At 44.2% G+C, this 17,494-nt stretch overlaps 3 protein-coding genes across 6 annotated transcripts; 2 read left to right on the top strand and 1 right to left on the bottom strand.

Moving 5' to 3' along the window:
- Nucleotides 1-110: 110 nt before the first annotated feature.
- LOC133840623 (proliferation-associated protein 2G4) lies at nt 111-3,311 on the top strand. Its single transcript, XM_062272558.1, has 8 exons — nt 111-272; nt 743-840; nt 1,216-1,352; nt 1,417-1,579; nt 1,883-2,104; nt 2,394-2,619; nt 2,858-2,985; nt 3,044-3,311. Exons 1-8 carry the CDS (start codon nt 185-187, stop codon nt 3,167-3,169), a joined length of 1,188 nt encoding a protein of 395 aa, XP_062128542.1. The 5' UTR covers nt 111-184; the 3' UTR covers nt 3,170-3,311.
- Nucleotides 3,284-13,786, bottom strand: LOC133840621 (ubiquitin carboxyl-terminal hydrolase 47). Of its 3 annotated transcripts, none has more exons than XM_062272552.1 (10): nt 13,577-13,782; nt 9,600-9,840; nt 7,919-9,537; nt 7,174-7,591; nt 6,186-7,112; nt 5,043-6,071; nt 4,856-4,982; nt 4,725-4,795; nt 4,530-4,663; nt 3,284-4,462 (listed from the first exon to the last, which is right to left on the bottom strand). In XM_062272552.1, the coding sequence occupies exons 2-10, from the start codon at nt 9,798-9,800 to the stop codon at nt 4,249-4,251; spliced, it is 4,740 nt and encodes a 1,579-aa protein (XP_062128536.1). In that variant the 5' UTR covers nt 9,801-9,840; nt 13,577-13,782; the 3' UTR covers nt 3,284-4,248. The 3 variants fall into 3 exon arrangements, with proteins under 3 accessions (XP_062128536.1, XP_062128537.1, XP_062128538.1); XM_062272553.1 differs by lacking the exon at nt 13,577-13,782 and adding an exon at nt 12,032-12,127; XM_062272554.1 differs by lacking the exons at nt 3,284-4,462; nt 4,530-4,663; nt 4,725-4,795; nt 4,856-4,982 and having other exon boundaries at nt 5,929-6,071; nt 6,128-7,112; nt 13,577-13,786.
- A 556-nt stretch (nt 13,787-14,342) lies between these two features.
- Nucleotides 14,343-16,785, top strand: LOC133840624 (dnaJ protein homolog 1). 2 transcript variants are annotated; one of them, XM_062272560.1, is made up of 3 exons: nt 14,343-14,588; nt 15,013-16,152; nt 16,204-16,785. In XM_062272560.1, the coding sequence occupies exon 2, from the start codon at nt 15,054-15,056 to the stop codon at nt 16,107-16,109; it is 1,056 nt and encodes a 351-aa protein (XP_062128544.1). In that variant the 5' UTR covers nt 14,343-14,588; nt 15,013-15,053; the 3' UTR covers nt 16,110-16,152; nt 16,204-16,785. The 2 variants fall into 2 exon arrangements, with proteins under 2 accessions (XP_062128544.1, XP_062128543.1); XM_062272559.1 differs by having other exon boundaries at nt 15,013-16,785.
- The last annotated feature ends 709 nt before the right edge of the window (nt 16,786-17,494 follow it).

The following is a 17,494-nucleotide window of genomic DNA, read 5'->3' as shown; positions in this document are numbered from 1 at the left end:
CTTTCAGCTGCCAGAAAATACGAATGCGGAAGCAAAGTTATGGTCACCTTAGAGTACACAGCAAAATGAGGTCAGGGCGGCCAACTTGCTACAATTAGCGTGTAGCGATCTGGTAACGCCGCCGACTCAAAAACATCATTTCGTCATTTAGCAGGCAGCTCTCGTTTTGTGTTTCATTTTAAAAATGGCAGACGTAGAAAAGGAGCCCGAGAAGACCATTGCTGAGGATTTGGTTGTTACCAAATACAAATTGGCTGGAGAAATTGTCAACAGTAAGTGAAAATGCATAAGTGTTATTTTAGAAACACGCTGCAAAGTGAAAGTGCATTCCAAATTTTTCTGCTTTTTTGTCGTCGTCGTCGGCCACTGCTACGTGTAGCCAGCCGACAACAATGGAGAGCCAACGAGAAGACGTCGGCGTTGACGTACATACGCTGACGTTGACGCCGCTGCTCTGCTGCCTGAAGTAGCCACGCGGCGGTGTACGCGGGATAAGCGACAGTGTAACGTGCATAACCTCAAACTTTTCAGGTGCTCGACAAAGTTTTTCCATAAAAAGCAGAAAGTTTATACTTAAAACTCAAGACTAACTAATTCAATTTGGCTCACAGAGAGCAACAGTTGAATTGTAACAAGAGTAAAAGAATAGAGAATTCACATGTGCCACGCGAGGTGGTAAAAACTTGTTCCGCATAGAAATAACTCGACTATATCAGTTTGCATTTATTGTGTTTAATTTTAGAAACATTGAAAGCAGTGATTGAACTGTGCGTGGTGGATGCCTCTGTGAGGGAAATTTGCACCAAGGGCGACAATCTGCTGACTGAAGAAACCGGCAAAGTGAGTTTCATCTCGATATTTTCACATCTACAGTTTAGTCAAAAAACAAGTCCAATGATTAAAACTTTACAAAGTTGAGGGCATCCTCAATGTTGTCATACTTCATTTCACGTTGCAAACTAAATTATTGGCAGCATGCTTTCCGCGTGCTTGCAGCGTGCGTGAGTATTTATTGCCTCCCACGTGCGTTTTGGCGCCTCTCGTTTACTTGCAACGTGTGTGGCGTGTGTGCGTCATTCGATGGGACCCAAAGATCATTAAGATTATGAGATCTGAGGACATTTTTTGGCAAACAGCCAATTGACGATTCTACTGACAGTTCGATTAATACGTTCTTTTCTGTTATCGTTATCGTTTGGCGTGATCCATCACTAGGTATACAAAAAGGAAAAGGAACTGAAGAAGGGCATCGCATTCCCAACATGTCTATCGGTCAACAACTGTGTCTGTCACTTCTCGCCAGCGAAGAACGATGCCGACTACACGCTCAAGGCTGGCGATGTGGTTAAAATGTAAGTACTATTAACAAATTGTTCCCTCTGAGCAAATTTCCATCTCTTAATTTTTGTTTTCCAGTGATCTGGGTGCCCACATTGATGGCTTCATTGCCGTGGCCGCGCACACAATTGTTGTAGGTGCCAGTGCGGACAAGAAAATAAGCGGACGACAAGCTGATGTTATACTGGGCGCTTATTGGGCTGTTCAGGCGGCGTTGCGTCTGCTTAAAGCCGGTTCCAACGTAAGTCTTATCAATAGCCATTTTTAAAATCACACTGCGGGCAACGAATTGAGATGCTGCTCCTAAAACTTGGCGCTTCTTACTTCGACGCTCGCGGAGATCAATTGCGGCAATTTCGTGAACTGAACGAGTTTATTATCCAGAAATGTTCGGTCTTTACTATTGCACACAATTTCACATTTAAACTAAGCTAAGTCACAAACCACAGCATGTAGATCATCCAGTGCTTAGTGAAGCTACATTATTTTAAAATGCATCGCAGTTTAGTGATCAATTATTAATATGTTCTCTAATTATTTACAGAACTACTCAATCACCGATGCCGTGCAACAAATCAGCGAGTCTTACAAGTGCAAGCCCATTGAGGGCATGCTCAGTCACGAGCTGAAGCAGTTCAAAATCGATGGCGAGAAGACGATCATACAGAATCCGAGCGAGGCGCAACGCAAGGAGCATGAGAAGTGCACCTTTGAGAAGCACGAGGTCTACGCCATTGATGTCATTGTCAGCACCGGCGAGGGCGTGGTAAGAACATCGCTCTTTTTCGGCACCATCTTTCTATTCACTTGTTCAATGATTAAGAAATACGCGCTTGAGGATTGACAGTTGCAAGGCGAAGGTTGCCAAGCATGAGAGTGTCTTGTACGCTCCGCGAGTTTCTTTCACAAACTCGGCATCATGTGAAGCTTCTAAGCTGCGCTTTTGTTGGCCCGAAGATTGCAAGATTATGAGATCTGAGAACGCTTTCATTTACATTAATTCATTTCGATATCTTCGCCAATGCTCTTGCTTACATTTGAGTTTTGTTTTGCAGGGACGCGAGAAGGATACTAAAGTGTCCATTTACAAGAAATCCGAGGAGAACTACATGCTTAAGCTGAAGGCATCGCGTGCCCTGCTCGCTGAGGTGAAAACCAAGTACGGCAACATGCCTTTCAACATCCGCAGCTTCGAGGAGGAGACCAAGGCGCGCATGGGTGTCGTCGAATGCGTTGCGCACAAGATGATTGAGCCTTTCCAAGTGCTTTACGAGAAGCCCGGTAAGTTCATTAACCCTTCACATACCATTTGCAAAACTTAATTCCGGATTTGGTGTTACTCTTTGAGCTGCCATCTACGGCCAGACATTTTGCAAGAACAAAGCTCCAAAGGCTTTGGCGTCTTCAGCGCTTGCCACTAGTTCTATGGCCTTCGTCTGAACATGCCAATGCTACATTCTATTCTTTAAATCCTTATACTGGAATGTCCTGCTATAATGAGAGTACTCTTCATTTACAGCTGAGATCGTGGCGCAGTTCAAACACACGGTACTGCTCATGCCCAACGGCGTTAATCTGGTCACCGGCATCAACTTCGACGTGGAGAACTACGTGAGCGAGAACAGCATTGCGCAACCTGAGTTAAAGGTATGTAATTGCTTATAATCCTCTCCAGCCTTGATATTAACGATTTATTTTTCAATAGGAACTGGTTGCTCAGCCATTGGGACCCGTCAAAGGAAAGGGCAAGGGCAAGAAGGCGGCTAGCGGCACAGCTGCTGCTGTGGCGACAAAAGTGGAATCGGCGCCGGCCGTTGAGACCAAGGCATAGACAAGGCCCTGGATAAAAACCCGATAAAATCAAACCACGCCCCCTTAAAGCAACTACATTGTGAACAATTGCGCTGCCTACTGCTGCCGCTCCATTAACTTTTTACGATATAGAATTCGTTGAGTAGTAAAACCAGATAAAACCAAAAACAACCATTTGACAACTCGTTTTCGTTCCAAGAACTTTAAAGATGCCCGCTTCTCACCTGAGATACTACAATGCCAGCCAAAGGATAAAATCTATCTGTGGCAGGCATTGCAAGTGCTTTTGGAAAGGCGATATTATCTACATTATTAATTTTTCCCTCCTTATAAAATGCTAATTGCGTTATTAATTGATTGTGACGTTTTGTGTTCAAAAAATCACAACGAAACGAAAATTTGTAAGATTTTAAAAGTACATAATGATATCACATCTTTGAAACAAACTTATAATTCAAAAAGATTGAAACAAAACGTTAAACACGCGCCGTAGTAGGTATTACAAAATAAAATTAACATTTTATAAAAAAAGAACAAGCTATTATTTCTTGCATTTCCCACAAATGGAACTGAACTGAACAGAATTACAGAGATAAGAATAATTCGATTCCAATACAAATGATTTGCTTTTATTTTTTATGTAATTAATTTAAGTATTTTCACAATTTGTTTTTTGTTTTCATTTATTATTTTGAATTTGCTCTTGCATGTAATTAAAATTGTACACAGTCTCAAAAAGTAGCAAGAATCATATATATTTTTTTGTTATCGTTACTGTTGTTGCTAGGACACCCACCGAATCCACCTCCCTCTCCTCCTCCTGCATCTCAGCAAGCAGCCCTTTCGCTAAAGAATATTGCGCCAACAAATTGAAACAACAAAAGAAATTACAATATTAGATTGATACGAGTGAACTGAACTGAACTGAAACGGAACGCCCGATCTAAATTATGAGAGGAGAGGCAATGGCGTCGTCGTCGTTATCATTGGAGGAGGAAGAGGATTTAATTCAAGTGTGTTTTTAGTTTGAAAATATGTGTATAGTATTCATGCATCCGGGTTTTACAACGAGCACAACAATGATGGGGGGCGATGACATTAATTCGCAGCATGTGCATCAATAGGCGCCGAAGCTGTGACATTGCTGGGCTTCTCGGGTGAGTCCAAGTATATTTTCAGGGCACGTTCGCGTCGTTGCGAGTAGCGTGTCGTTGATGAAATGCATCCCAATCGATCGAGGCGCGCCTTCTCCTTATTATTCAACGAGCGACGCTCCTCCTCCGACAGTTCTCGCACTGCCACCGATTTATCTCTGCAAGAGTAGTAAAATGAAAGCATTAGCAATAAACTCAAGGATATTACGCTCGTGTCGCACTCACTTGTACAAATACATGTTGCCGCATTGCGTTGAGCACAGCGGATACATTTCCATTGAGACCGGATCAGAGGACCAGCTCATGGTGTCATTGACACTAACTGCAGATATGCTGGTGTAGGGGAAGTTGCTGTTCACCTGCGAAAGAAAGTGAACGAATGAGATTTCAGAATAATTACTATACGAATTTGCGAATTACCTTCACGTAGCTCAAGTTGTCAATGCTGATATCGCAGATTTTGGCCAAGCAGCTTTTGATTTCGCTGTCCTCTGCAAGTAGAGACTGATATTAGTCTGAATTCCAAATTGAAAGCACCGCTCAAAACTTACTCTCCAATGTGATCTCCTGGAATTTGCCAAACTCCCATTTCTGTGGACACCAACGACGCACAAAGATGGTCAGAGAGTCATCCGACGGTTGCGCCACAACGCCCGCTTCGCACTCTTGCAGAATGAACTGTGGAAAGCAAGTAGGATTAGCTGGAAGTCCTTTCTCTTACAGTTATTGTCAACTTACCTCAGTGGTGATGGTGGTGCGCATGTCGCAGTAGAGCGTCTCATCGCTCTCGAGTATTTTGATGGGACTGCGACCGCCTTTCAGCCAGATGCGACAGTTCTCGACCGTGAGGGATTCGTATTTGGCATCGATGCGATGCAACTTGGCCACCAGCTCCTGCTTGGCCTGTTCCGTCGTCGTCGTCGACTTGTAGACCCATTCGCAGACGCACGCCAGCTTGGCGGTCTCATTGTCCAGATCCCCAAGTCGCAGATAGTAAATCTTGGCCTTGTATTCGTCCGGCGACAGTGTCTTGCCCAGCTCCACGGTCAGCGTGTCGCCTTCGTTGAAGGTGATGATCGAATTGTGTTGACTACTCGATATGGTATTGTCATGCTTGCCATTCACCTCGTGCAGCCTAAAGTAATCGCCAGGCACACGGATCAGCTGCTCAATGTGCTGCTTAAAGCTGCCCATGCCCATGCGCGATCCCACGAACAATTTGTAGGATTGCGTTGGCTTGCGCAGCTGCGATTCCTCATCCGACTGGTGGGCACTACTGCTGCTGCTGTGTGTCGTTGTAGTTGTCGTTGTGGTGTTGCTGCTGCTGCTGATCTTGAGGGCATGGAAAAAGTGCTGCGTCGTGCTGGGGGTGAATGAGTGAGAAGAAAGCGTGTCACCCGCCTCGCCGGCATAGCTTCCATTCTCATTGCAATAGGCACGCACTCGCATCATGGCATCGTGTGAGGCCGCCTCGTCCTCGGGACTCGACAGCTGCGGCGAGTGACTAGTAGAACTGACCTGACTGTCGCCACCTCCGCGATGCTGCATGCTGTTCTCCACCAGTGTGCGATCGCCATCGCTCAGGCTGCTGTCCTCCGAGTTAGACTCGTGGCCAGGCGTCACGAGTGGCGCCAGAGGATCGGGCTGATCGCGCTTATAGCGACGCCAATCACAGTCATTGCTCCCGTTGCCATTGCTCATTCCATGCTCACCGATGCCGTTCATCATGGCCGCATCGACTACGTCGCATCCATTTGTTAGCGGAGGCTGTGACGAAAAGCAAAGTTAACAGAACACAATGACAATCGAATCGTAATACTTGCATCAACACAGCTAAGATCTTGAATCATAGATAAGGAAAGAATGGGAGAGGAAACCTACCTCAGTGGCAGCTGCGGGCAGTTCGCTGCTGGGCACGCCCAGCATCTCGAGGGTGCTGGCATCAGTGTTAGGCACGTCCAAGTAAAAGTATGTGATATATCTGAATTGAGTGCTGGCCAATTGCTGCAGTTTCTCCTGTGCCTCAACCGACGGCTGCGGATCGTAGGCGACAAACGCCTTCGGATTGCTGCCACAGCCACGGACGGTGGCAAGCAGGAACTCCTGCTCACTAATGTGCAGGCGCATCGCGATCGAATGGCGCAACGCGTCGCTTCGTTCCCGCGCTGCTGAAGAAACCAGGAAAGGACCGTCCATCGCCATGGTCGAGAGATCTACGATAAACACATACCACGTGGTGCCATCGCTAGCATAGCTTTCAAACTCCTGATCCTCGGCCCGATGCTCCAGCAGAAAGTCCAAATTGTAGTTGTTCCACGAACGCAGCTCCGTCAACGCTGGATCATTGAAGCTCTCCAGCGACTGAATGATCGTGTCCATTGCCGAATTGTAGGCGACGAGGCGACAACGCGACAGAGGAGCAAACTGCTCCACGTTGAGCATCGTGTGCGCTGATTCCAGCACGCGATTCACATCGAAACTGACCGACAAATACACACGTGTCATCTTCATCTTCTTCAACGTCGGATTGTAGAAGTAGACGCGCGGTTTATACGCGGGCATCGCCAGATCGGCGACTGTGATGTGCCTGCCCAGGCGTGTGCTACGCGTCTCCTCCTCCGCATGCAGCTTGGGCAGCAGCGTCTTGATGTGTTCCGGAAACTCGCTAGCCTTGGCCGCCAGCTCATTGCGCTTCGCATCGACCTGACGATACATCAGCATATAGGCATTCGTGCTGGACGTGTAGGCGCTCGAATAGTAGCTGCCATTGGGGCCGCCAAACGAGCGCTGAATATCCTCCTGTGTGATCTGTAAAAGAATAAAACCACATCAATCGAAGTGAAAAGTGTGGATAATAAAGAAAACTTACCGACGAGACGTTCTGATCGTTGAAACTGAACCAATCGTTGTTCTCAAACTCTTTAATATATGCATAGTAATGACCGCCCGAAGCGCTGCCCGAGTGTATCATGATGGCAAAAAGCTCATAATGATACGGACCCGGCTCCTGTTTCAGTCGCTGATCCATGTGGCCGCTCTTGCCTGTGGTGCTGCTGCTCATATCGATGCCCTCGTCCTCATCATTCATGTCGTTCTCATGCTGACTGGAGCTGGCTGTGGTGCCCACACCGCTGCTCAGGTTATCCTCCTCCATGGCTGAGCCACTGTCCGCTGTGCTGCAGTCGTCGACAGTTGTCGAGCTGCTGCCGTTCATCTGATACTGTTCGCAGGGAGCAGGCGTGCGATTGACGAAGCTGTTAAGGTTCAGACGCTGCGGGAAGGTGACTCTGTAAATGAGAAATGAAAGCAAGTTAGTGTCGATAGAATAGAAGTAAGAAAAGTCGATATGCAATTAACATTTTCTTATTCAACAGTCATTAAATTTTCAAAAACTAAAACATTGATGTCTGTTATAGCGTTGCGATTGCGTTTGCAATGAATTTTCAGATATAAAATATGTAAGCATTGTTCTTAACGAGCTATTATAATCTGTGTAATTTGGATGTGAATACAAAAATATCAAGAGACAGACGGGAAAGAACAAAAGGATGTCAATGCAATATTACTGCTAAACAAGACAGTAAATACTTTAAATTCCTCTTGCATTCACTCACCGATCGTTCAGCTTGATGCGATGCATGGTCTGGTAATCAAAGTCGAAGCGCTTCAGATGCAGCGTCAGAATGTAGGGGAACGACTTGAAGTGCAGTCCCTTGTGGGCATCGCACTTCTTTTTGCACTTCTCGCACAGATACTGATTATTGCCATCCAGCGTCTCGGGCTGAACGAAGGCACGCAACGCCTCCTCAATGCTGCCGTAGGCGGAGCTGCTGCCATATGGCCGCACCGGCAGCGGTATATCGAGGAACGTGTCCTCGCGCGTCTTCTCTGTATTGCACTCCAAACACTTGACGTAATCGTTCATCTTTCCCTCGTACAGTGTCGAGATGAGATTGGCCTGTTTGGTGTTCTTGAATTTGTGCTCCAGCGCATCGAACATGACGCGACACAGCTCCTGAATATCGTGCTGTTGCCACGCCTCCGTCGAATCCCAGCCAAAGCTGCGCGTCAGATCCGTTGTCTCCACCGACGACTTGGACGATGTCTGCAGATTGAGAAACAGTTTCTGCAGCTGATAGGGTATATTCTTGGCCTCGTTGTCATTGTCAAACTCCCAGCGATACAGCGCATTACGGAACTCGGGCGTCATGTAGAGCGCCTGGAGCAGACTGTTCAGATAGCAGGTCATCGCCTGGTTCACCAATCCCACATAGTTTCGTGGTCCTGGACCATTGCGATGCGATTCGGTTTCTTCTGTGTTGGCCGAATTGGCCACAAAGTCAGCAGCACTGGAGTTGGTGCGTTGCCAAGCGGCGACATCATCGCCACCATACTTGCGACCAAAGAAGTTTGTAAACTGCAAGTCCTGGCGTGCCTCCTCCTCGCTTTTGCCCGCAGCCAAGGCATCGGCGCCAGCCTGCGTAGCTGACAGCAGATCGCTTTCTGTGGGTCCCGCATTGCCAAACTCAAACGGTGGTCCCATCATTGTGGGACTCGCCGAAGCGCCCAGTGCCAGATCGTCATCCGACAGCGGCTCCACATCAGAGACGGGACTGATGTTGAACAGCTCAGAGGCCACATCATCGACTGGTGATATGAGCAGTCGGTTCTGTGGCAGCTGTTGCAGCTGTTCGGTGATTTCCACTTTGGTTAGCTCATCGATGGGTATTTCTGGCATACCATCACAATTAATGGGTTGCGGTTCCAGATCCTCCAGCTCCAGCGGTTGTTGTTGTTGTTGCGGCTGTGGCTGTTCGTTCGGAATGGGCTTTAAGCTAATCTCGCTGGGTTTCGCCTTCAGTTTTGTGCTCTTTTTCACGGGCGAGGCGACTGCAGTGTCATCGGTTGTTGGACTAACGCTGGAGGAGCTCGTCTTGGTTTTGCTGGGTGACTTTTTCTTCTTTAGTTCGCCGGACGCCGTTGTCGTTGTTGATGTCGTTGTCGACTTTTTCTTCTTCTCCTTGTCGCCGCTCTTTGCTGTGGTCGTTGTGCTCTCCACTGAGTCTAAGTCCTTCTTCTTGACTGTAACAGTTTTCTTCACAATTAACTCGTATCGTTTGGCCACATTGCCATCCCAGCTGCCCTCGGGCAACAACACAAGATTATTCTTTAGCTTGCGCTCAAACCCAGTGACATCATACAGCAGCTGACTATCGAGTGCATTGAGATATACCTGAGAGAGCGGGTGATAGATTAGATTGATTACGAAGGCTGTTTGATTGATTGATTGCTTACCAGATCCTTGTCGCCATGTGGCTGCAGCAGCAGCTCGAATTTGTCGTAGGCAAACTGTGTGCCAATCAACGTAATCACACGCTGCACTGTGAAGTGATCCCGGACCACAATGTTGATCTTCTTCTGCTGCGAGCCGGGCGTTTGATCGAAGACCACACATTGTGTCGTCTCCTCGCTTTCCTTTTTAGCCTGCTCAGCCATCGTGTGACGGACGAGTTGTTAACCAAATGGGGAAAAAGGCCTAAAGTGATGTGTATAAAGAGCATAAAGAGAATTACTTATTAATTTTGATATAAAAATATTTGACGTGTCATTGAGCAGCTCCTTGTTCGCTGCCTGTTGTCCAGCTGCAGTTGATACTATAAGGAATAAAGCAACTTTCCTCCCACTTGCAACGATCGATCTATTCACTGTTCATTGCTCTGCCTTTTTTGCTTGCTCTGTACGCTTTTCCCCACACTCGACACACGCCGGAGACCTCAATTCGAAAATAAACCAATATCCCATCGTAGACGTCTCCCTCGCGATCTCCGGCTGTTGCTTTTCGCGCCTTATTTGTATCGCGCGTTGCCCAAAAAATATGACTAACATGCTGCGGAATTTTATAAACAAAAATTGCGGACAGCATCGGACGCTTCTAGAAGGAGCTGTCGTTGTTGTTTTTGTTGCTCTGTTCTTTTGAGATATTCTTTCTGACCACGTCGGCAATTTTCACGTCAGCGTCATAATTGCCGCATAAATTGCTCGAGCGAATGTCATTTCCAAATTGTTTCTTTGTTGGGCCATTGGGCAACTTTTGTGCCTCCTCGTAACGGAAGTTACACACAGTTGTATCTGTATCTGTATCTATATATCTACAACTGTGTAGCTGTATCTCTGTATCTGCATGTGCCAATATATAGAGAAATATGTATTTTTGGCCGCAATGCGCAAATTCAACAAAATTGGAACGTCAGCATCGGTTTTGGGGGCGTGCGTTCCGAATATGCAAATCAATTTTTCTCAATTTTGTACAAATCTTTTGAACACGCTCAACGCTTAGACATATGCGTTTTGGGTTTCGTCAGCGGAACGGAAGTGAACACAGAAGCAAAAGTGACAATTGAATAAAGAAATTCTTTTGCGTATCTATAGAATACGATCTCCAGTGTTAGATCTTTTGCTGCACAGCTGTTGCCATCGATCTGTCGATGATCATTATAAGTCTTTTGCTGTCCTCTCTCTATGCCTATTTCTTGAGTTAGTTTTTGGCAATCGAATTAAATGCCCTAAGCAATTTGTATGTTTTTCCAATTTACAAGTTACAGAAATAACCGCAAAACATTGCAACCAAAAAAAAAACATACACGCAAATCGAGCTGCAATTTCAAACACATGTTGGATGGCCAATAAAACATCCACACGAATATATATACGGCCGACGAATACAGGGAAAGACTTGGCGACAGTTGCAGATACAGATGTATATCTGAGAGAAGGAATCCAAAAATGCTAATACGTACGACCAGCAGAAATCAAAATAAAAAATCCGACAAAAATTGTGCGTCTAAAAATAAATGTGGACGGCGAAATTGAAAAAAATACACATACACGAAAAAAAAATACGTCAAAGACAAACAAATATTCAAAGCAGGCAGGGAGCGTACAATAAGTATCCGTCAGATACTCAGATACTATCTGGCTATTTGTAAATGCGAAGGTTTCCGATATACCAAACAGAACCGAACCGAAGCACAGGGACAAACGCACACACACATTCGTACTTTTACTATATGAACAGAGTATATCAATTGAGAATTGAAGAATCGTAGACGACGCATAGAATTCACATCAATATTTACGTTTACGGGCTACGGGCTGCGTCTCTTCTTCTTCTTCTTCGACGGGCGTGATGATGACGAGGTCGAAATTTTTACAGAAATTAAGCCAAATGCTGTGTGAAATGATTTCGATGTTTTTTCTTTCAAAAGACTAAAAGATTGTTAAGTTAAGTGTGTGTGGATATTTCGCATATATTCGTTTTTGTGTGTGCTATTTATAAAACTATTTCTCGGTCTGCCACATGCCAGATAGTTCAGATTTCTCGGCTATATAGTACACACATACAACAACAACTACTGTAATTGAGTTCGAGTTGCGAGTTGTTTGTAGAGTTTTCTCGCACACATTCTCCGTTGCTCGATTAGATCGTTTAGCTCTTTCTCCACTTTTCTCTCTCCGCTGCTGCAATTTATTACGAAAGCGATCTATTTACGTGCAAATGAGGTTTATTTTTAGACCCAATTGCTTTGGGGTATTTGCACGTTCTACAAAAATGTGTTAACTTCACTTGCAACACCACAAAACCAAATGGGCAGCGGATTAATAGCCCACATATGTACATATATACTATTATACATCTATACACACAAATATATACTCTATATATATACCGTCTGATTGCTAGCGAGTTCTTGGCGCACTACAAATTATCCGCCGTCAACGCAACGACATCGTTTCACGCGTCCACGAGTACTGACCATTAGCTGATTCCGACAAAACTGCCGTTGGCTCTGGCGCTCTGAATGTTCATGTTCAGATGGCGCCCCAGCAGAATGTTTTCTCAGATCGCATCGGATCGGATCGCCACCGACTTGGCCGCCCGCTCAAATACGCTACGAATTGCTTATGTGCGAATGCAGTTTTTCCCCTGATAACAACTAAAGTGTGTACAGAATGAAAAAGAAAACTACTGTTTAGGGTGCTCGACTGTAAGATACCCTATACTAATTTGAAAGGAATACAAAATTGGTTTGTCCAAAAAATGTCATTGAAATTCGATTGTAACCAATAAGAAAATTATAAATAAATATATTGTCAATCGAACTACTAAGATTTCGATTCTGATCTATATTAAGTATTCTGGAGATCTTATGTTCAAAATATTTATTATTAGGCTTATTTTAAGAACTCACGAAATGAATTTAAATATGTTTTTTGATTGACTACACTTCTGTGAAGTGATAACTAGATTTATTCATTTTCAATGATCTGTAGGGTGAGGATATTTAAAATTCTCCTTAACCTTACGGTATCAGTCTCAAGTCAGCCTACTTGTAACTAAACTAATAATACCCAACTATACACCTATATATGTAAGTAGTATGACAACTGTTGATAATGATATCGCGAGAGCAAAACTTGGAGAGAGGGAGAGAGTGAGTAGTTTAGGGCCGAGGCGAGGGCTGTGACCCGACGACAGCGATGACTGTTATGACAGAATAGAGTAGCCCACCCAGCAGGTGAGTGCTGTCCAATCTATTTCGATTTCTCAATGAACAGAGCTGACAATACAATATATATTTTGTATAATAGACTCGCGAGATTCGCTCGTTTATAGCGAAAGTGCTATTAATGTTTGATTTCAGATTCTCCGCTCTGCTCGCCAATTGCCCGATGAATGACTATTTTTATGTGTCGCTGTCGCCGACGATGTCGAAGTTGCTGCCACAGATTGTGACTAACGCCGTCTATCCAAAGCAGCCGGCATCCCCTTAGTTCTCTGAAGATGAGGCCTCGATGGGGGGCGGGGTGATGGGCGGCGAAGAGTCGACCCCATACATGTAAGCAAATTTTTTATTTGGTTTGCGCAACACTCGCAACACAGCAAAATCACTTGGGTGTCCAAAGAGAGTGGGAGGAGGGGGGTGTGTGTGTGTTTGCTACTCGACGGGCGGCTGATCGGTCAAGGTTTTGCTTTGGAACGTGACACATGTGACTTATTTGAGTGTGCGACAAAAACTAGTTCAAACTGTGTGTGTGTCCTTCGACGTCTTTGACCAAATGTCGGGAAAACTAGCGGCTCCAAAATATCAATATGCTCATACATATTGTATGTGAGCATACACCAGATACACAGATACAAGTACACATACCCATATATACTTATACACATACATATGTGTATATGTGTGGTATGTATGTATGATTTCACTCACCTGAATTGTGAAAATGTTGCAATATTGTGTGCGGGATTTATGCACAATCCGGCCGCACAGCTGAGCGTACACAGGGACTTCGATTTGATGCTATCTAAACTGGCTAAACTGCGGTAGCTTCGTGCTGATACCGACCAGCAACCATTTTAATAAATGAAACAAATGTTTTTTGTTGTTCGGCTGCGGTTTTACTGCACTGCTATCGATAACAATGCCGATAAGTATGGCGAATATCGATGGTGGGCTGATAATTTCTGCAATTCTACTTGCCAAAAAGCATCGATGCTCAGAGTTGCTTAACGATATCAGTATCAGAAGCAAAGTGACCATTAAATCCGTATTATATACTAGGCTGCAATAAAATTCTAAAAAATACTGAAATAGATTTTAGGTACAAAATTAAATCTTGATTTCACCAAATCACATAATTTACAAAGAAAATGTAAGTAATTTCTATTAAATGCTTTTAACAAATAATTTTTATTTAGAACCATTTTATATTTAATAAAGAGTACGCTTGAGCACTTAAGGAAAACTGTTGAAATCGATATACTAGTTTTTTTAAAACGTGGAAAAATTTTGTCATTCAAAAAGTTGCGCCTTTTTACATTTACTTTATCCGAGTCCGAACAAGTGTGACCTGGCATTATTTTCGAATATGGCACATTTTTCGTTCCGGATGCAACCCTAAAGAGCGAGAAGCATCGAGAATTTTCGACGAGCAGACTGTGCCGAGTCTATATAAAGCCGAGCGTCACTGCGAGACTAAATCATTTTAGCAAGAAACGAGAGAGACGGTTGTTGGGTGTGTATCGAGACACAAGAGAAGAGAAAGACTATTGAGTTGGAAACAACATACACATAAAATACTTATAAAGACAAATTGTGCGTCTTAAGAAGAGCATTTTATATAAATCAAAGTGCAAGTGAAAAGCGGAAAACCACATTTCCTACAACATAAAGTGAAAACCAGGGAATATTGCACACAGCTGCAAATATAATTATAATAAAGGTGAGTGGCCCAATAAGTAATTGTTGCTTAAATTTGCATGTTTGCCTTGGGGTGCAGTTGTGTTGTGACCTCAAGAGCAGCCAGAAGAAGAAAAACAATAATAATAACAATGAAAATGCCCACATACAACAAAAAAAGAACATTTCAATTACCACGTTAATCCCAAACACGGGTGCGTCGACGTCACTCGCAGATTGACAACACAGCAGCGCTTCGCTGCTGACGTCGCTGTCGACGCCGTTGTCGTCGTTGCACAACTCAAAGCTTCTAGCAAATTCCATTGAGCGACGCGTTCGAAAAAAAAAACACAAAACAATCGGCATATTTGTCAGGCACATTTGTTGTTGTTATTGCTTTCACATTTTACAAATATATATATATCGAAGTGAGATAATTCATTTGCTTTCTTTTGTTTATTCTGCAGTCGTGTGAGCTGCGCCAAAGCTAAAAGCAAAGCAAAGCAAAATGGGCAAAGACTTCTACAAGATTCTCGGCATTGACAAGAAGGCCACCGACGACGACATCAAGAAGGCATACCGAAAATTGGCACTGAAATACCATCCGGACAAGAACAAGAGTCCCCAGGCCGAGGAACGCTTCAAGGAGATTGCCGAGGCCTACGAAGTGCTCTCGGACAAAAAGAAGCGCGACATCTTCGATCAGTATGGCGAGGATGGTCTCAAGGGCGGTCAACCGGGTCCCGATGGCTGCGGACAGCCGGGTGGCTACACATATCAGTTCCATGGCGATCCACGTGCCACATTCGCACAGTTCTTTGGATCACAGAATATCTTTGGAGCAGCAGATCCATTCGGTGGCTTCTTTAGTTCTGGCGGCGCCGGCGATGCCCAAGAACAGGTGTTTATGAACATTGGAGGCGATGAGATGTTTGGCGGCGGCGGTTTTGGTGGCCATCCGATGGGAGCCTTCCGTTCACAGTCTTTCAATGCACAGGCCCCGAGCCGGAAACGCCAGCAACAGGATCCACCAATCGAGCACGATTTGTATGTGACGCTGGAGGAGGTCGACAAGGGATGCACCAAGAAAATGAAGATCTCGCGCATGTCCATGGCGACAGGCACGGCCCGCAAGGAGGAGAAGGTGCTGAGCATCACTGTTAAGCCTGGCTGGAAGGCCGGCACCAAGATCACATTCCCCAAAGAAGGCGATCAGGCTCCACAAAAGGTGCCCGCCGACATCATCTTCATTATCCGGGACAAGCCGCACACACAGTTCAAGCGCGAGGGCAGCGATCTGCGCTACAGTGCACAGCTGAGTTTGAAGCAGGCGCTGTGTGGCGCCTCTGTGACAGTGCCAACGCTGCAGGGCGATCGCATCTCGGTCAGCACACAGGGCGAAGTCATCAAACCCACCACAGTGAAGCGCATTACTGGACGCGGCCTGCCCTTCCCCAAGGAGCCATCGCGACGTGGCGACCTCATCGTTGCGTTCGACATCAAGTTCCCGGATACGCTGCCACCCAGTCTGCGGAATCAGCTGGCGGAGCTGTTGCCAAACTAAACCTGTTGAGCTTTATCCTCATCCTGCTTCATAAATTTATATAGTACGTTATATATATATAATTTAAGTGCTAATTTAATTAAGTTTACCATAGATTATCGTTCGATTATTAGCGCAGCAGGGACTTGAAATTAATTTACAATTTATAAACTCATTCATCGAGGCTTCAAGCGTGTCTTTGAGATAATCGCAGTCCTTGTGCTAATTGTCGGACTAAGCTAGAAGATTCCCCAATCACTTACAACATAACAATTGCAAAAGATATTTGGCAAGGTATATATAAGATGTTTTGTTCTGGAGACTGATCGGTTATTGGATTAGGAATTTTGAATTATCATGGATGTGTGTAAATATATATAAGTAAACTAAACAATCCTAACCAGTAACTAAATTCAAATAAATCACATTGAGAAATGTTCTAATTGTATCCTTGTCTATTGTTCAGCATATCTATCGACCGATCGTCTCCTGATATAGCAATAATATACACATTGGCTATTATATTGTAAGACAATACACACATAAAAACACACAAACACATGAATATACACAAACACACACATATAAATGAATAAGCACATTAAATAGGTTTAGTACGTTTTAGTACCATAATATTTATATTATAAACAAGTATTGAATTTGACTAATTTAAATAAACTGATTATAACTATTGAAATCTGTTGTATTCAATGGGGGAATTATTTTCTTAGGACCTGAATTAGCTGGAATGCGACATTCCAAACTGAGCTCAAGCTCCTTTTCTTTCTTTCAAATGTTGAAAGAACATGCTTTTTTCTAATCACGAGCAACAACTCTATCGATTTGCATTAAACGATTCTCAAAATCTTTTAACAAAATTTTGCGAAATTTTTTGTAGGGGGAGGCATAGAAAATTTGGCCAAAAATCGGAAAACCCGCCGTAACTCCGTTATTTGAAGGACTACGTGGATGTCCTTTTCCATAAGGAATTTTCTTATTGTACTGAATCAGAACGTTCAACAAAAAGGACGAACGACCTTACAGGAGCGAAAACCATGATATTGCTTGTATGGAATAACGTTCACAATTCGAAAGTGCTTTGAAGGATATTTATGAAATGGGTGTCAATCGATTGCTTTTAAGAAGCACTATCGATGGGTAAGGGACATTCAAATCGTCCTTTCAGCTAACGAGCTATCAAGGATTTTTGGTTTTTTTCGACTATTTTCTTGTGACTTTGACTGAAAATTTAAAAGTTAGATTACCCAACTAAATGTTTAATGCAAATTGAATAAGTTGATATCGACAAGTCTAGCACACAATGTCCTGCTGATTTGCACAAGGATGGATCAAGTTATACGGAAATTAAATTATGTTTTTAAAACAGAATGTCAGTTAAATGTACT

This window comes from Drosophila sulfurigaster, chromosome 3 (genome assembly GCF_023558435.1).
Source record: "Drosophila sulfurigaster albostrigata strain 15112-1811.04 chromosome 3, ASM2355843v2, whole genome shotgun sequence".
In the NCBI taxonomy this organism is placed as follows: domain Eukaryota; kingdom Metazoa; phylum Arthropoda; class Insecta; order Diptera; family Drosophilidae; genus Drosophila; species Drosophila sulfurigaster.
This window is presented reverse-complemented; position numbering and strand designations above follow the sequence as displayed.